Here is a 19,565-nt window from a genome sequence, read left to right on the forward strand (position 1 = left end):
TATCTCTGCTTCATCTTCGTCTCCAGCTCCCTTCAACGGGACCTTCTCGTCTGTCAAAACGAAAACCAAGTTTCTACATCTCAAAGCATACTCAAGATCTACGGCATCTTCTTCCTTTTCTGTTTCCTTTTTCTTCTCTTCATTCTTCTCTTCACCCTTCTTTTCATTCTCTTCCTCAGCCTTCTTGCCCAGAAGCTTTTCTTCTAATTCTTTCTCAACCTTAGCCTCAGCTTCAGCAGCAAGTACATTCCATTTCTCAATCACTGCCTTCAAACTATCCACTATTCTTGTTCTGGAACCTCCCTGCAATCCTTCCAAATACACAGACAAGGCTTCTTCATATTCTCCAGGTATGTTTCTAATATTCTTCAAGATCCAGTTCTGTTTCTGTTTGGAAAACTTCCAGTTATCCTTATCCTTATGATACTGCCTGAGGTAGACAAGCTGGTCCTTTTCTGGAGGAGGAGGTTTTTCACTCTTCGGTAATTTGACTCTCTTGGGAGGTTTCTTGGATTTCTCCTTGGCTGAGTCTTCTGCCTTTCTCTTCTGTTTGTTAATATGCTTTATGTCCTTCTTAGTCAAATTTGAGCTCTCAAGATGCGACGAAAGCGCAAGCGGGTCTGTCTCCAACTCCTTCTTGACTTTTAACCCGATCCTCTTCCAGGCAGGGATGTTTTGCGACATTTATACGGTAATTTGGATAGACATAGATATTCTACAGTTTCTAAAAATTTGGGGCCATCTTGTATTCGTGTCCGGGTAACTATTTTTTCACTTCTCCTATATATAGATGGATGCCTTCTTTTTTTTTCGTAAGTCTACATCTTCTTTCACCGAATACACAAGGAATTCAATTAAGTAGTTCAATATACGTTCTACTTCTATATAAAACCGTAGAAATATATTTTGCGGGTGTGGAAATTGCTCTCATGTGATTTCCAAAGGCAAGTTAGTCGTCCTTTTTGACTAACTGGCTCAGAAAACATCCAGCTAGATTAACCCAAATACATGGTTTGAGTCCGTCGTGAGCTTTCCTACTTGCGATGGATATAGAGATTGTATACATTGTAGAAGTAAAGTTGTAATCGATTTTGCAATGCAAAATACTTGTTTACAATTCGGAAAGAGCATGGGCAACTAATCTCTTGTAGCCATCTACAGCTTCTACCAAATCCAGATTCTCTACATATTCGTCGTCTCCATGAGCAACGAGAATAGTTCCAGGACCGTACAAGTAGCGAGACTTCAATGGGAGCTTCAAGTTGGGCACGTCTGTGAAATAGGCTAACACGATTGACTCAAAGCCCGGCACTTCGTAGTCCAAGTAGACTGGTTCAGCTTTGCTTCTAATATTTAAAGTCAAATGGTCAATATCAGCAGCAGCTTCTTCAATGAGCTCGATGACTCTGTCTAATTGACCAGAAACACGAATTAGAGCCTGAGCTGAAGCGTGTGCTGGGATCACGTTGGCCGCTACACCTCCTTCGAACCTACCAATATTGAGAGTGGATGGTCCTAACTTATCGTCTACGGGCCACTCGGAGTTTATCAATTTGTTTAAGACAGGAATGATGATTTCACCAGCAGAAATGCCCAATTGGGGATATCCACTGTGAGAGGCATGTCCCTCGACATCAAGAGTGAACACTACAGCACCCTTATGGCCGACTCCAAGTTTCAATTCTGTTGGTTCACCAAATATAGCAATGTCCCATTTTGCACCCAAGTTGTTAGCCTCAAGCATTCCTGTTCCCGAGACTTCTTCGCCGACTACAAAGAGAAGCGAGACATCTCCTTCCTTGATTTCGTTGTTTTCAAGAAGCGAAAGGAATGCGAAAGTCTGCGAAGCTACAGAGCCTTTGGCATCAGATGTGCCTCTGCCAAAGATCTTGGTGCCATTAATGGAGTAAGGAATGTAGGGAGGAACGGTATCAAAATGAGACGTCACCACAACCTTGGTATCCCTTGTTTTTCCATAGTAGGCGTAGACATTGTACCTGATCTCGTAGTTGTCATGGATAGGCTGGAGTTCCACAGTGAGACCAGCGTTCTCGAGGAACTGCTTCAAGTAGAGCGAGGCTGTATGCTCGTGATTAGAAGTCAGGTCGATTTCCACTAGCTGTTTATGGAATGAGAGCAACGACAAGCCATTGACATGGACGTCTTCTAGGCCCTCGAATTCGGTAGTCTGGATCTGGGGGATTTGCTGGTCTAAGGAGAATGACTGTTGACCTAAGAACAGATTCGAGAAAATTGAAGTGAATATTGAAAGATTCAAGAGTCTCATTTCGAACAAAAAAGGAGATAGAAGTAGGTATATCGAATGTAAGGAGTTATGATACGATTTCAGAAGGAATGTTATGAATATCTTGAATTTGCAAGCAATTGAGAATTTCTTATGGCTAGCAATGGGAATTGAATTTTCTGAAAAGTTCCGTTCCTACAGATGAGCACTATCTTATCAATTGGCACGAATTGAGCAGAATTGGGAAGGAATGAGTTGGTTTCGTTACCAAACAGAATCTACACAATTAACAATTGGAGAAGAATAGCTGACTTGGAAATTACTATGGCGACATAAGCGAGGCTAGTCATGTGAAAGCCCCCACATTTTTGATCAGGGCCGGACTGAGGTGCCATAGTTAAATTACAAAGAGCCATTGTGATAGTCACTGAGACTATCAAGCCATTTGGATGAGTCTCCAAAGTTGTTCTAGTACAATTGTATATATACTTTGCTAGTTGTGTGGGTGTAGCTTTTTAGTTTTATTAGCCATGTAGAGCCTTAGGAGCATTACGCATTCCAGTAGCACTCTGGTAGCAATTTAGTAGCCATTTAGTAGCAAATGATAGAGACAAGATAGTGACAATACATTTATTGATATCTATTTACGAAGACTATTTCAATCTTTCTTAGCATCCTTCTCATCCGATTGTCCATTTTGTTTCTCAGCCTTCTGTTTTTCCCGTTCGTCCTTCCACTTGTTGAACCTCTCGCTGAGATCTTCGGCGATCTCCTTGGCCGTGGCCTCTTTGTCTGTGCTAACCAGCATCTTGTACAAAACACCCAGGATATACTGGAAGGTGCTACTGATATACTGATCTACTCTAGGATCATCACCGTTAGGATTCAATACATTCTTTACCAAGTTAATCAAACTCTGTTGTTCTTGAACAGTGGCAATATCGTTATCCTGGAGATTCGGAGATTCGGTAGCTTCTTGATTTTCAGGCTTGCCAGAGTCAGTCATTTTCAAGATTCTTTGCGAGGATTTGCGAAGTAATTGGCTGGAGATAATTTCCTTATATTGGCCAGTCTAGATTCAAAATCGGTTAGATATGAAGATGAGTATAGATACACTTGTCTCGAAAGAGAATGAGGATGTTTCTAAATTAGGTTGAAATGAAAGTGTCTGTTTGAGAACACCAAATATGATTTGAAAGAGTGGAAAAAGCTCTTTTGTGACTTAGTTTTAGTATTGATCTGATTCTCTTGCAAGATACGCTTTCTAGTGGTCAGATTCTCGTGCCACTAACTTCCATTGAAGCTTTTCTGGAGTAACTCGATAATTGCAAGGAAGAAATCCTGCAGAATGGCTTTGCTGCTGGTCTCTCGCTATCTTTCCACTAATTTCACTTCTCGCTATTTCTCCGCAATCGCAACCTGCCAGACCATTAGCGAGAATCACAGTCACAATTAGCAAGGTTGAAACACGTGGAATAAAGGAATAAGGAAGATATTTCACTTGCCAGTAGGTAAAGTGGTTACTTGACCTTATAAAAATACAAATAATGGGTATGGGGAAATTGTAGATAATGGTGTATATTTGCTTGGTGAACTGAATTGCACGGAGACTTCTCGCTAGCACCATACCCAGTACGATGCTCTCGCTAAGTTGCACAGAGACACAAAACACTCTAGTTAAATACTTAAACACATATAGATAGAACACTTAGTTAGACATAAAAAGTAGGAACAGTAAGAATTGAGAAGGATCACAACAATTGTGTATCTACTCGCCCTTCTTAGCAGATTCGAACTTGCCCAAGGCTTCGGTGGTCAACTTCTTCTTGTCGTCCTCAGACAAGTTCTGGAACTTAGCGACACCTTCCTTGACAACTTCACCAACATCCTTGTTTTCAAGGTCAAGTCCAAGTTGTTCCTTGGCGATTTTGCCCAATTGGCCGAATTCTTGTTTGTCAGACATATTTAATTGATATAGTAGTAGCAGTAGTTACTCACAGAATAGAGAAGAAAAGAACATTGTGGATTCGCCAAATTTCAGGAATCGATTCGTTTATATAGTCTGGGGTCTCTTCTGGGCGCCGCACCGCGGTAGTGGATCCACAAAAGCCCCGGCTGCGAAAGTAAGGAGAGCCATAGTTGAGTTCCAAGTCGGGGGAAACCATAGCCAAGTGAAATTGCCTGGAATTCGTTTTCAGATTGTATCTGAAATTCGTTACCGATTCTGGATTTCGACTGTGATTCGAGTCCTTGCATTCGTACGCGTCTCTAAGAACCTGGAAAGCATTCATTCCATATTGGCGCAGTGTAATTCCATACTTTTACTGTGGTGTAGGAATTTCTCATCTTTCAATTGATGAAACAGACGTTGGAACTTTCATGTAGAGCTTTCTGAATATTCCAGTGGTTGGGTACCTTAATTCAGTAGTCAATTTGTGAAATATAACTGTAAAGACACAATCATATTCATTTATAATTGATTTCCATGTAACAATGATGGTATTGCTGTGGTCGTGGCCACGAATTCTGTCTCTAGTAAAATTGCCAATTCTAGATTATGAATGCCTGCTAGTCGAACAGAATTCGTTCGAATCACTTCCGAGTTTTCTAGTCTGTTGAAATAAAGGGGCTCATAAAGATCATACAATGGGTAGAAATGTCCTCAAACAGGGAACCATGTTGCAACCACCAGATAAGAGCGACTGCCACAAAGTTGCAAAGTACAAAGTTGCAATGTTACGGTTTTCCTAGACTAGAAGAAAAACTTCAGGGCCAATTGACTTAGTTAAACCATACAATAACCATGTCTTTGCTTGAACTTGTCTGCGCTTTCAGCAAATGGGCCACAACTGAAGTACTAAAAAGTTAGCGAGACATTAGCGATACCTCGCTAAAAAAATAGTTCTCAGTGAGACTTTCTATGTATTGCATTTTCAATTCAAGTCCGAGTATTTCATTGGTATCAAGATTATTCTTGTTGGAAAGAGTATTTCGTTACTATTCTAGTGAGTGGTAGTTGATTCATCCAATTTCTACGAAACTCCAAGGTCCCAAAGTGCTTATCATGCCAGTTCTTTACACATTGTGGCCAGCCGCACCGCGGTAGAAAAGCAGGAACAAATGGCTGCAACTCAATGCTTCACAGAGCTGAACAATTTGAGGAATGAGGCCGGTGGAAGCTCCAGATGGCAATTACTGTATTGCCATGTAGAAACTGCCTAAGCGAGCTGTGTGTGTTGTGACATCACGGCTAGGTTATTATGCCTAGACCTCTTGCAGATAATATTAGGGGGTATGCAAGTCCTGATTGTTCATCTGTATTCGTATGCATACAGATGCAAAACTTATGACTTCATACTCTGACAGGAGAGTCGTGATACCCAGCATATTTGATGAATTTCTATTATTGATCGTTTTGAAAATATCAATTGAAAATATCAAGAAAGAGTTTCCTGATTCTTCAATGTGAAATGGTGACGAAATACGCCAATCGCCTTCTTGATTCCATCATGCTTTTTGCATATGCAAGGAGGACGGCTTAAGCCTCGAACCAAAGCAGTCAAGTCAATTACATCCTCTTCTTTGCAATTCGATGTTCTAAGGCATCTTCTCTGTGAACCAGTCAATTTGGTTGCAATAGAGAGATAGGAGCATTGATAGACTTGATTGAGATGTGGAGATTCCTATTTTACTAGACGTTTACCAGAACAGCAGGTCGGCTATTCACAAAACCACTATTTCACTGTTTTTGACTGTATTTGTAGATGGTATAGTTCGATGAGTGTTGCTATGATACATTTTGTAGGATATAATCAATTCTATTAACAGATATATGGGCGTAGTTTTCCTACCATTCTTCAAACGAGTCTCACAATTTGATGCGAGCAACGAACTTCTCTACAAGTTTTCTTCTTCGGCCAAACTCGAACACACTGAACAGTTCATTTGCTGCAGTTGTCTTCGTCAGTTGTGGAATCGTCGCTTGCTTTTATCTCATTTGAGAGAATCGATCAAATTACCTGGTGAATATTGACGAATTGATTGAGTTATTGAATTCGCACTCTGAATTGGTTCAATTCTGATCTCTTGAACTTCACGACAAATTTGCCGATAATTGTTGCAGTTTCGCAGATTAACTTATTGTCAGTTGACTAGCTCGTGTTGTGCTAGCATTTTGCTTTAACTTCAATGCCGGTGAAACCTAGAAGTTTCCGTTGGAGACCTCTGCTTGTGATAACAGACTGGGATGAAACTATAACTACAGCGGATACCATCAGCCTTGTTGCCGAAGCGGCGTACTTGAGGAAACCACAATTCAGCCCGAAGTTCGGCCATTTCTCCAAGATTTACTTGGATTCTTACAAGCAATACACTGACGACTTCAACAAAAAATGGGGAGCTAGAGACCTGATTCTCAAGGAGGAACAGTTTCAGAAGGGAATGAAGCTGGTGGAAATGTCATCCATCAATGCTCTTGTAGAGAGTGGTCTTTTCAAGGATTTGGAACAAGCTGATTTCACTCAGCAAGCAACAAAAGTATCGCTACGCCCTCACTTTATTGACTTCCTTGTGCGATGCCACCAGTTGGCAATTCCCGTAGTGATTCTCAGCATCAACTGGACTGGACTAATCATACGAGAATGTCTTAGAAAGCTGGAAATTGACTTGAAAGAGAACAATATAACAATTAAAACCAATGAATTCGAATGGAAACCATCTGAAAATGGAAATTTAGTATCCACTGGAAAGTGGGACGGTTCACCAGAGGTGAGAACAGCTTTAGACAAGAAGAATACCGTAGAGCAGCTAAAGAGACAATATGGGTCTGATTTGTTGTATGTCGGCGATAGTTCCACGGACCTTTTGTCAATGTTGCTGGTTCCTGTTGGTGTCGTTATGACTGATGGATCGTTGACTCTGTCGCTTGCTCGATTGGGTATAGCCAGTGTTAACTTGAAGGATGCGGTAGCGAATAACGAGAACACTTTATATACTGGTGACTGGAAAGACCTAGCAGCCATGCTAGAGTGACCATTAAGCATGTATTATTACTACATTAAATCTGAATTAAGTTCATACAATTGAACTGAAGATATTCAATACTTCACAGTATTTATAGACTACATCAAGACAATAAAGATTATTCTACAATTAAACTCTTCTTTGGCCCGTGTTTATTAATACATACTTCCTGAGCGAATATAATACAATGCCTATCTTCTCCAGTTGTTCACCGGTGGAGCATACTGTTGTTGGATATGAGTCATTACACCACCTTGTACAGGTACGTATTGACCATATGGATAACCTGGAGGTGCTACACCAGGAGGTGCTGGTACGGGGTAAGTTCCCGCCGGAATGAGTTGAGGATTCAAAGGTGAACGATGAGAAGAAGGCGGAGCAGCTGGACCTCCCTGGTGGTGCAATGCTGGAGGACCCTGTGGAGGACCCTGTTGATAGAAGTATTGTGGTTGTTGATTTGGAGACCAAACTTGCTGAATCTGTGGAGGAGGCAACTGAGGAGGAATCTGCTGCTGTCTGGGCGACTTTTGTTCCTGTTTGAAACCCTGATGGAAAAGATGTTGCTGAGGAGTACGTTGAGGCTGTTGTTGCTGAGGTTGAGGATAATGAGCCTGAGGTGGTTGTGGAGTTTGCTGCAGTTGAATCATGGAAATAGCAGGACTGTGTTGAGGTTGGTGATGCTGTGGATTTGGAGTCTGTTGTAAAGGTGTACCCTGTTGTTGCTGTTGTTGCTGTTGTTGAGGTTGTTGAGTTTGCTCTTGTTGTTGAGGACCTTGTATAAAGGCAATTCTCTCAGAAGGCAACAAGGCTACAAGGTCTCTCAACAAGAAGCTGGGAACATCTGGAGGATCTCTCAATTCTGGTACAGGAGCTTCTTTTTTCGATACTTTAGCCAAAAGTTCAGCTCTTTCTTCAAAGAAGGCGGCAGACTTCAAGTCACCTATCACCTTGAAACAAGAGGCAGACCTGGCACAAGCATCAGAGGCATCCATAAGCTGGTCGTCGCATCTTTCATAGACACAACTCAAACCGTCCCAAGCTGTAGCAGTTCCGGGTGAGCTTTCATCGATTTGCAACCGTAACGCCTGCGAATAGGCTGCCAAGGCATCGGGCAACTGCTTCAACTCCAAATACAACTTCCCTACAGCGAGCCACGTGATGGGCGAGTTCGAGGCTCTACGTAAAGCAACCTGGTAAGAATCATATGCCAACCGAGGTTGGTCTACGAGAGAATACGCTTTTCCGAGCAAGTACCACGGTAAGAAGTCACCGTCGTTTTTGGGCTGTTCTGATTCCTTTTCCTTTTCCAAGTCAATGATTTTAGAAAGTAAGTTAATGGCCGTTTCGGCATTATTTCTGTCGTTGCTGAAGAGAAGCAAGTACGAGTGAGTCATCAAGATACGTGGTGACATTCCAACGGCCTTTTCTGACTGCTCACATGCCTGGATGGCTCCAGCGATATCGTTAGCTCTTTCTTTGGCTGTTGATAAAGCACACCAGAGAGCAATATGTTCGTCGATTCTCGACAATGGAGGAGGTGGAAGAGAAAGAGTTGCAGTCAATTCTGCAATTGACAACTCGATGCTTCCATCAGCAGCAGCAATAGCTGCCAATTCAGCATGAGCAGCTCTGGCAGTTTCGATATCAGCAGTAGAAAACTGATGGATTGAGTCTGGTAAAAGCGACAAACAGTGGGTCAACGAACCGGCAGCATGACTTCTGGCGCCGACACGTATTAATGTTTGAGCCAGCAAGAGCCAAAGCGAAGCATCGGTCTCAGCAAGTTGCAAAGCCGTCTGGATAGCCTGGTGAGCCTGGTCGTTGAGACCAATGAGTAAGTAACATTCTGCCAACTCCTTAAAAACTGCTGGCTGCTTGAGCAAAGAGGGAAACAGTTCTAACAGCTTATTCAATTTGTCGATGGCACTTTGGGTTCCTATCGTTTCGTTGAGGCTGATATCGTTAAGTCTAAGCGAAGAAGCCAATCCACAGAGGGCAGCAGCATTGGAAGGATCATGCACAACAGCGTTTTCAAACGACTTGATAGCGGGAACAACGAGACCTAAAGTATTGGCACAGTTCCCACAGGCTATCCACGTTTCTGTAGCTGATGATGCGTAGTCAGAGAGCAGCTTGTCGTGGAGTCGCTGGCGTTTAGACCCAGGCGAAAGCTCCTGGGAGGGTCTTTTGGCAGCGTACATTCTATTGATTTATGAGATGAAAATGTGATTATACAAAGGAAAGTTGATTGTATATCCTCGAGTATCTTCTGGCTTTAGTGTAAAAAAAGTGGAAGAGCTGGTTGCACTGTTAGTGTTTGCTGGAACAGGTGGAAAGGTATAGCGGTAGAAAATGTTAATGTTGTGCTGGTATAGACAACGGTAAGTTAATTAGAGCTAGTGGATGAACAGGTGGTTACTTATCTATGATATGAGGGCCACTGTAAGATGAAAATTCTTAGATGAAAGTTCTGATAAAAAAATTATGGACTTGCGAACAAATAGGCGAGGATTCTTTTATAGTCAGCAGTTCTTTTTCCGTGACACTTGAAGGATCTATCTCGCAGAGCTAGTGAATACGCTGGGTTGCAGTTGAGATGACGTAGTTGTGAGCTCTAATATGAAATGTGAATTCAAAACAAAAACAAAAACTATAATACCGTAATGATAAGAAGAGAAGAAGTACATAAAATTCACAAATGGGAGTTGGCCCTTTTTTAAAAGCCATTTTCCAGAAATCATGAACATTTCGATTTGGAGGTTACTTTTGTCTGTCAGGAGCGCCCGGTCCAGAAATGCATGCATAAAAAATATCTGCAACATTAGCAGAAAAATAATCCCAGCAAGAGAATTATGCGAGTGACAAAAATAAATCTAAACTTAAAGCCTCTAGCCACTTCCAACAATTTTGGCTAGCAATGGGTGGCGACCTCCTGCACCCCCTCCGATCATAGGGGTCCTGTTTGTGGGGCTCTGAACTTTGGGCAACTTGATCCATAGTCTTGACTACGAGTGTAAGCCACAAGTATCAAGTCCTAACCACTTCACATTCCCTCTTAGCCAAGGTTGTTGCGTTCCAAAAACATCTGCTGATAGTTTCAATGCGCTACGTGATATCATAGGACCTGTAACAGATTGAATATCATATACGCACGAATGCATTTTTAAAGTTAGATTTGTACTTATATTTTTCTGCATAAAGGAAGAATAGGTATGCAACTGTCATGCAAACGCACCGGAGACTGACAACATAGAGATACTTGTATACTCAGCCTAACACGCGAAAATTTAACAATTCTCCTACACACCCCTAGTTTCATGTATATTTCGGGCTCAGCACCCCCCTCCAAGAAGTTTCGACAACATATGGTTGACGCTCACTTCCATGGTCTTGATGTGCGCCTTGCCTTCTATATTTACGGTCATAGTTTTTATTTTTTTGTCTTTATTTTTTTAATTTCTAATTCTGATTCTTGAGAATATTTTCTTCTTCCATTTAACGACAGGATGTCTTCAAGGTGATTCAGAATAATTACTTATTTTCAATGCCTTGCATATGTTGCATGAATTAAATGTTGATGTGTGGAAGGGTCACGTGATACATTGCATCCGGAATGGAATATGATGAGGTGAAGATCGTTCCTTTTCTACAGTGAAATTTGCCCGTACCAGACCTACAAAGAGTGTCTATTCCTCAAGTAGGTCAATAAACTCGCCATTTGAACACCACATATAACGAAATTGTATTACAGTTTGCTGTGAATTTTATTTACTGCCAGCTGTCGAGATTTACAATCAGAATGGCTTGTTTCTGTAACTTTCTCCTATTATGTCGTCCTCAGCTTCCAAACGCATAACGGAATGAAATTATGTACAGTTTGGCTTGTATTGTCCTAGATCGTCTCAGTCAATCGCACAAACAATAATGTCCTTCGTAAAACGTTGGGTCCAAGCAGGGGTCATGGAACCGAGCTGTCTTTAGCTTCACATGCCCTAAATTTTGACATTCCATAGATTTCTTTAAATTTGGGGGATGGTACTTACTAGCCGGCGCTAAGGCCTGTTGCAATTTGTAACGGACCTGATCTGTCTAATGAGCCACCACTATAGACCACAATGATGAGAAATATGGTGGTTTTGACAATTGGCTCAGAAAATTTGTGTAAGGCTACGATAATCAAAAAAAATATTACACATCATGGTGTACTACCAAAATAAAACTGGTTGCTAGATAAGAATCAGGTCTGATGTTCGGCGCATTGTATTGAATGTACTAAGACAATGAGAAAATAGCCACTGGTGGAAAATTGTAATTATCTAGAGCTAGCACTTCCCACAATCACCAATAATCGTATAGGTGACGCCCTGTCTTCTCCCAGATCCAGATAATTCTTCAGAAGCTGAGGCCGCACAGAAAGCAAACAGGAAAGAAAAGGAACAAGTTCCTATGCACAAAGGTGTGCTAATATGTGTGATCCTTTCCCCGAAGACATAGCACTAGATAAAGTAAAAAGAAAAAGATAATTATGGCGAAGGCTACAATCGTCTATCTGGTGTGGTCATTATATGCTGAAACATGTATAGAATAGAAAGTAAGGTTCAGTAACTTAATAGTTACAAAGCCGCCGCAAAGTTATTCACTGTGTGTCGACAACTAGAGGGGGCCAACCAGTATTTATATCCCACGGCAGAGCCAAAGCAAAAATTGATCTCCTTTTTACATGCAATAGTATAATAAACATGGGTTATGCATATAAAATACTTGTCATTGGAAAAATAATCCCCTCTCATTATGAAATATATGTACATCGGAAAAAAGACGTTGTAGCTCTATTTGTTGGAGAGCGCTCGATCAATAATATTCGGGAACAATCAAGGTCCATAGTTTATGCATATTTTGTAGAATTATTATCTGTGATGCAGTGTACTTCTGTCTTCGCAAATCCTATTGTTACGTCTGTAGATTCAGTTACGCATCAAATTGTGTTTATCTCAGTGTCAGTGACTTCCAGCAAATTGTGATATGAAATAGAAGATATTTAATTCCCTAGTAATAAAGTTTCGCATTTAGTCACTTTAGTGGCTGACTTTTTCCAAAAATGTCCTTAGATTGCCTCTCTTCCTAATTTTAGCCATATTTTTCGTTCTGCATCAAATTGAAAATAGTCGTCAGTATGTATGCAAGGAGCACTTTCCCAAAATTGGAATTTTTTGATTTAAATTTTTTTATTTTTTACGACCATTCTTCCTAATCTCAGTTTCACCATTGAAATTCTGAACCTGACTTAGTCTTTTAAGAACAATTATGTGGCTATGTAAGTGAGGATGGAGAAAAATCGTCTGCTCTTTGTTCCCCTCTATTGTTCTCCTGTACTGCCCATCACTTGGAGCTCACAATTCCGTAGCTTTTTATTATGATCCAAACAGTATTGATGGCAAGATATCAAGAAGTCATGAAATTCACCCCGTATATAGTAGCCCAGTCCTGCTGCCGGTTTATAAACCTTCCTGATTAGGCCTGATCTACATCCTCATCAAAGGGTATCTGGAATTCTAGATAGTTCAAACTATTCCAGAAATAATTTCATTTCCTAATAGATCTGTAGGCAAATAGGCGCATATGCAGTGAGTGCTTAGTAGTTCAGCAAAATAACAGCGCTTATTTGCGTGGCTTACCTGATTCTGTCTGAACCAACTGCTCTCCAACTTCTGAGTCCCCCGAGTACTGTGAGAATACTTCTATCTACTCCTATATACCCATAAATCTTAGTCACGTAATTAGATTTGTGGAAAAGTAACTGGAAACTATACGTATAGTATAATAGAAAAGAAATAGTTCGTTCTATGGGACAATCGCCAGCGGCATGGTGCATGCAGATAATTTTAACCTACACTATACATGAAATCTCCAACAAGGTTAGAATTACACGAAACTTTGCTTGAATATGTACAATTTAGATTATGCAGTGTCTAAATTATCACCACATGGAATTGTGATTTATTAAGTACAACTTTATATTTTGAACAAATGAAAACTGAGACTTGAACACGAGGAAGTCTCCATTCCAGCCGTGTAGGGCATCCGTGTACATTGGACAAATTCTAGTATCGATTGTGCCTATCTATACTTCGGCATAGTACTTTAAGTCCCAGAGATTAGGTCACAATCACAGTTTATTTTCTTTCTGCGGTTTCACGGTGTTATGAGAGATAATCAGCCCTACCGATATTATCTTCTTGTGTTGTTATTATTTGCACGAGTATGAACTGTTCATTTGTATTGAGCAATGGCCGTTGTTTGCTTTTTCTCTCGTAATTCAATGTATATGCGCTTTGTGTTGAGTCAAGATTTTACAATTTCCTCATCCGCATAATTCACATTTTTGCGTCAAACTTGTGGACAGATAGAACCGACGAATTTTGGTACCTGTTGGAAGTGTGGGCCGTTCCAATAGAAAAGGAGCCGGTACCGATAAGGTGCGTTGTTTTCTTTGGAATGCTCAGCCTTGACTGAAGGAGCAAAGAATCTCATTTATCTCTCGCGACTATATAACTTAGGCTAAATGAGATGCTTTCTCCATCCAATGCATTCTGCTCTCGTGTTAGAGATGGATCGATGACTGTTTGCGATTGGGTGAAAATTTTCCGTCTTCGAAGGCACCTAGAGAATTTTTATTTTTGATGCATCATCATATAGATAATATATACTACACGAATGGTAGCATGCAGTTACAGTACGTATGTAGTGCATAAGAATTATTCTTGAATGAAGTCACCTGTGCATGATATGTAAAGCCTAACCTTAATTTACAGATGATAAAAAATATTACTAATGGAACAATAAAATAGGAAGCATTAGCCAACTCGAGTAACTCTATAAAGTTCAATCGATTTTAGAACCCGTACACAAATAAGAGAAAGACTAAAGCTTTATTATCAGGCGACCGGTCACCTCGCTCGTAGTTAACCTTTTAGCAATAACATTCCAGTTAAGTCATTCCACACTTTTCTCATTTAGTATATGAACCTGGTACGATCTGCATTTCGTCTTTGGGCATCCTATCCGAGAAACGACCAAGCATGACTATAGCAAAACATATGCATTCGGTCCGCAATTCAAGATGTAAAGCTTACTGCACGCACCACATACTGGATACAGACGACAAGTGCAGTTATCAGTTTCATGTATGTAGACGCCTGCGGCGATGGATAAAGGCTCCCACTGGAATTAGACAGAGTGTGGAAAAACCGCGAATCTCAACTGAATGTTTGTACATCGTCTGGTATATGACTCTCTCTTGTGACTGAAGGCAGCAAAGGACAAGGTGTGAACATTTCTTGAAGGTACAAAAAACGTTGCTTGCATTATAGTTGCCCCCAGCAAACGTAATACAATGGGCAGCATGAATTTGATCGCTCATGTATGGAAACCAGTACAAAATGTATTTAGTTCCTGTGACGACCGATTAAAATAATGACGAAATTATTGAGCCCATCAGATCCCCCACGGTTTGTAACGAGGTGGCTTGTTGTGTTTTACTGTTTCATTTCCAGACTTACATTTGGGCACTGCCCATATGCGCACAGTTCTAAAACCATGAGTGGGCTCAGTAGGGTAGGGACGTTTGCTGGCCGTGGATTATCACACCTCACAATGCAACTAATTATAATTTGGTCACCGTAGGATGCAGCCTCGCTTTGTGCAGTAAGTAGGATGAATGAAACATTCTTTTATATTATTATGAAAATACGGTTGCCATCGACATTCTCCAAACTAAACCTTAAGGGGAACCTACGAATTTAGGTCTCAATCTGAGGATCAATAAATAACTACCTAAATGGGCAATATTAGGTTTAAGTTTCAACTAAAGAAGCAGGTCTTAGCTAGGTTCTATTTATGCACCGATGAACCTTCAACTGACTTTATTATTCCTGAAATTTCACTTGGAGCATATCCGCTTTTGATTGTTGAATTTTGTCCCTATTTTCCACCAATCTCTTCGAATTTTTCACAGGCTAATCTTACACTAGATCATGAACCAGAGTCATCAGGGACTACCGAATCTCGGTTACGTGGCGACGATAAGACTTGCGTATTGACAAAATTTTGTCGAACAATTTCATATTTTAACAGGGGAATTGGACCAGACAACACTCTAGCCCAGCATAACTCTAGCCCAGCATAGTGAAAACTGTGATTTTGCCCGTTTTATTATCTTTTGTATCATGGCTGGTAGTAGCAGAATTTTCTGTTCTAACGAGCGGTTCCTGTTCAGACAAGCGGAGGCAGTTCCGCAATTGAGCTTCGCATTCTAAAAGAGATTCCGCACCTGATGTGCAGTTCGAACAGTCGCAGGGTTACCCGGCCAGGCCACTAATCTTCAAATTTTTCACTCACATATAACGGTTTTTTGCAGCTTGAATTACTACCAGATATCTGCCGAAACTGAATGATACGATACAGTGGGTTCTCTGTAGTGAGGAGCTGTTTGAGTCGGACGTTTTCCCGAAACAACTCGGCGCTTTCAACTGCTATAACTTCTTCGCTATTGACAAATCTCTTTCCAACATGCAAATCCTGTGGAGTCAGATTGCAATCACTGGATCCCAAAGGTCCAGGCTACTATATTCTCGAGGAGTCAAAACCAGCTAAAAGATTTGTAAAATCTGAAGATCAAGTGTTTGCGAAGTATGTCAACGACTTGAGCCTAGAAGATAAAAAATTGCTTATCAATGAGGATTCTAAGAAGGTTTCCGATTCCGAATCTAGGTCTGAGTCTCAAGACTTGAGCAATGAAGCAGACATAGATTCCCTGTTGGTCAACAGTTTGGGCAACAAGGATTACTATGCTTCTGAGATTAAGAAGGTGTCTCAAAAGGACAAGTTCAAATTGGAAGAAAAGTATAACGATTCTGTTGAGTGTGTAAGATGTCGTGATGCTACCTACAGATCTAACTTCAAGAACTTCTCTCAGCAGGAATATCCTTTAGAGCTTTTAGACAATATTATGTCGAGAATCCCTCCTCATGAGCAGATAGTCTATATAGTCAATGCTCAAGACTTCCCAATGTCGATCAATCCGAAAATTTTCCAATATCGTCTGTCAAATGAATTGAAGTTCATTGTTAACAAGGCTGATTTGCTCTTCAAGTCGATCAATTTGAGCAAGAACTATGGCCAGACCTTCTTTTCGGACTATTTGTTCCACAAATACAGAGTCCCAAAGGAAAATGTCATGGTTGTTAGTGGTACCAACTACTGGGATTTTGACAAGGTTTTAGACTTTGTAGATGACAACAGTTACTTAATAGGAAATGTCAATTGTGGAAAGTCCACTATTATCAAGGGCATGCTCTACACTATTGATAAGCTGAATAAAAGGAAGAAATTTATGTCGAGTCGTGAAAGAACGAAAATGGAGAAAGAACAGGATATGTTGATCAATAGAGCCAGCAGAATGAAAGCCATGACAGCCGGAGAAAAAAAGAAGGAGAAGAAACGCTACGAAATGTTGTTCAGGTCCAAAGTGGGTCCTGGAGTTTCTCACATTCCGGGATTCACTAGAGGGTTTATTCAGATAGACTTGGAGGATATGGATAAGACAATCTACGATGTGCCAGGATTTGTTAATAGCGAAAACCAGTTGATACACCATCATGACATCTACAACAAGATCAGCTCGCCCAAAATTTTGAAACAGATCCACAAAGGAGTCAAAGTCTACGACAAGGGAACGTACACTTCTAAATACATCACAGCCAAAGGGGGACAGAGTTTGACGATTGGGGGACTCTTTTTCTTGAACTTTCCCCAGAAGTCAATGTATCAGTTGAGAAACTGTATCAATCACGATTTCCATTTGTTCAGCAACTTCTCCAGGGCCGTTTATATAAGTTCGAACTTGTCTAAATATCCTGGTATGGGCAGCAAATTCTTTATAGAACATGACGACAGTTCATTGAAAGAATTGAGGAGGTTCATCATTCCTCCTTTCCATGGCTCAATCGATTTAGTTATACAGAACTTGGGCCATATCAATATCAAGCCTACTGGACGTAAGGAGACTAATCAGCCATTGATCTTATACTTACCTCCTGGGGTTGAAGCGATTATCAGGTTGCCCATTACGAACTACATTGCTAAGACGTTTACAGGGCGCGATGCCAAAGGCAACCCTTTGAGAAAGGAGAATATCTTAACTAAGGGAGTATTGGCACTTCAGAGATATACTGCCAAGTACCCGTTCTACAGTACTCTCATAAGCGCCAATAAAGGAGCTGAAGTGTCCCTGGAATTGGCTCTTATCTTGAAAAGTGAAGCTACATGTGAGCCTGTGACGGACGCGGAACAAGAGAGATTGGTGAAGCAGGATTTTGCCAGAATTGGCGAATGGGCTACCATAGCCAGAGGCGTAGAATGTAACTATAACGAGAGAACTGTCGTAGACGAAAGAAACAAGTTCGACTACTGGATGGAATAGCGCGACTTAATTTGTACATATCAGGAAAGATTCCATCCGTGTACTATAGAATCCATTTGTATATAGATTGGGGCATGTATATATTGACGAAGCATGAATATTTCATGTTGGTACGAATAGGGCAAAATAGATTTGAAAACTTAAAATTGCACGTAATATCAAGACAGACACGGTCTCGATTGGCTTCGCAGGGGTCTATTTGTTTGTTATTAAGACATTTGGCACATCTAACTAAAGTAGACTAAGCGATTACAACGCCTCGAAATTCGTTAACAACGATTTAGCTAAACCAGTAGGCGAGTTTAAGCATGTAATATAGACGCGATATAAACACCCCTGTGACATTTGGCAGTAATACACCAGATGTCTTGAATCATGATGTTGTCGAGAATTGCGTAAGGACCCTGACCCCAGGAAATGTTGCAGAGTTGTCAGTGCAACAAAGTCGATTCTTAGTTTGAAACGTCTGTTCGTAGTTTGACCCAGCCATTCTATATTCCTTGCAGTTGACAATGGCTCTGTTTCATATACATATTGCATATTCCACTTCAAACCGTCCTGGATAGAATATTGTCTGAAAATCTTCAGGAGCGACAATCTTCAAACTGAAACGGATCTACGACGCCAATACGAAACGCCAATACGAGCCCACCATGTTCTTCGTCTATTTCATTCACAACCTCAGGTTATACCTTGCCATCACCAAACACGCAACACGGTACTGAAGCTTCCAGAAAGCGCCTTAATTACGTTCTACGCGAGATGTTTAAATTGGCTTCGAGGTCAAACTAAATGTCAAAGGGTTGTTTTAGTTTCGCACCCAAGGCGGCAGAGCAAGTTCCCCTTCATCCCTTGCCATGCAACGTCTTTTTAGAGGCTCCATTTCAAGGTGACAAATAAGTACGCAATGCAGAATTAGACAAACGGCACAGTGTCTCAAAGAGCCTACGGACCAATTAACAGACGAAACTTGGCCAAGTAGGAACCGCAGCAATTCACAATGACCGTTTCATTTAAAGTAGTCGTCGAAATCTTCAATAATGGTAGTCGAAACCAACAATATTAGCTACAAACATACAAAGCGGGGGGGAAATATTTTGTAGCACTAACAATCCCTTATAGTTAAACAGAATAATATACAATCTGAAACAATAAAAAATAGACTTAGGCATTCCACTTCACATCATAAAATACAATGGGTGTAGATAATATTATAATCACAACAATTCATACTCTGTCAAAACAGATTTTCTGTGCTTGAGGTCGGAATGAGACTTGTATCAGCGGCGTAATCGTTCTCTTCCTCTGATTACACCACTGCTATGCTCTTTATTCCTGGCACACTTATCGCCCCAGCAGGAGTTGCAACACCAGCGCGTACGCGTCTTCGCTCTCATGGCGGCTATCCACATCTCATTAACCCGCTTTTAGTTAGGTAATTCCGATCGTGCATGCAAGGAGTTGCGCAGAGAGCGTGTGTTCGCGGATGGTGTGCATGGAAACGCGTTATTGTCGCTGCAAGCGTGCGGCACTATGACGCACCCCTGTCCCGAATAGGCAGAGAGTAAACAGAATCAACGAAGAAACCTCAGTGCCATGGTAAAAAAGATCTAGAAAAACAACTCCTTGCAAAAATAGAAAGTTTTGATGTAGCATGAGCTGTTGGAATTATTCCAAAAAAATCACCACTTCTTCTTCCTTGCCATTATCGCGTCGTCTCAAACAATCTAACCTTCGCTTATATAGCCCTGTTACTGCTGATTTCTCGACAACTCGATTGTTCTGAAAATTTTAATTCAACTACTTGCTTCTACTCGC

General features: G+C 40.9%; 6 protein-coding genes across 6 annotated transcripts; 2 read left to right on the forward strand and 4 right to left on the reverse strand. All coding sequences in view use genetic code 12, as the record gives it.

Annotated features, from left to right (window-relative positions):
* Window positions 1-27: 27 nt before the first annotated feature.
* Window positions 28-684, reverse strand: PICST_51433 (predicted protein; the record flags this gene model as incomplete). Its single annotated transcript, XM_001387642.1, has 1 exon — window positions 28-684. A coding segment is annotated over one exon (657 nt), but the record flags the coding sequence as incomplete, so codon positions are not given.
* Window positions 685-1,111: 427 nt separating this feature from the next.
* On the reverse strand, window positions 1,112-2,661 carry PICST_28027 (predicted protein; the record flags this gene model as incomplete). The annotated part of the gene is made up of 2 exons (XM_001387643.1): window positions 1,112-2,224; window positions 2,569-2,661. The coding sequence occupies 2 exons, from the start codon at window positions 2,659-2,661 to the stop codon at window positions 1,112-1,114; spliced, it is 1,206 nt and encodes a 401-aa protein (XP_001387680.2).
* A 242-nt stretch (window positions 2,662-2,903) lies between these two features.
* Window positions 2,904-3,251, reverse strand: PICST_28028 (predicted protein; the record flags this gene model as incomplete). The annotated part of the gene is made up of 1 exon (XM_001387644.1): window positions 2,904-3,251. One exon carries the CDS (start codon window positions 3,249-3,251, stop codon window positions 2,904-2,906), a length of 348 nt encoding a protein of 115 aa, XP_001387681.2.
* A 3,182-nt stretch (window positions 3,252-6,433) lies between these two features.
* Window positions 6,434-7,276, forward strand: PICST_34008 (predicted protein; the record flags this gene model as incomplete). The annotated part of the gene is made up of 1 exon (XM_001387224.1): window positions 6,434-7,276. One exon carries the CDS (start codon window positions 6,434-6,436, stop codon window positions 7,274-7,276), a length of 843 nt encoding a protein of 280 aa, XP_001387261.2.
* Window positions 7,277-7,403: 127 nt separating this feature from the next.
* On the reverse strand, window positions 7,404-9,919 carry SSN7 (transcription factor which mediates glucose repression). The gene has a single exon (XM_001387645.1). It carries the CDS (start codon window positions 9,466-9,468, stop codon window positions 7,459-7,461), a length of 2,010 nt encoding a protein of 669 aa, XP_001387682.2. The 5' UTR covers window positions 9,469-9,919; the 3' UTR covers window positions 7,404-7,458.
* Window positions 9,920-15,716: 5,797 nt separating this feature from the next.
* On the forward strand, window positions 15,717-17,747 carry PICST_28031 (predicted protein; the record flags this gene model as incomplete). Its single annotated transcript, XM_001387225.1, has 1 exon — window positions 15,717-17,747. One exon carries the CDS (start codon window positions 15,717-15,719, stop codon window positions 17,745-17,747), a length of 2,031 nt encoding a protein of 676 aa, XP_001387262.2.
* Between the last annotated feature and the right edge of the window lie 1,818 nt (window positions 17,748-19,565).

Source organism: Scheffersomyces stipitis, chromosome 1 (assembly GCF_000209165.1).
Source record: "Scheffersomyces stipitis CBS 6054 chromosome 1, whole genome shotgun sequence".
NCBI classification, from domain to species: Eukaryota; Fungi; Ascomycota; class Pichiomycetes; order Serinales; family Debaryomycetaceae; genus Scheffersomyces; species Scheffersomyces stipitis.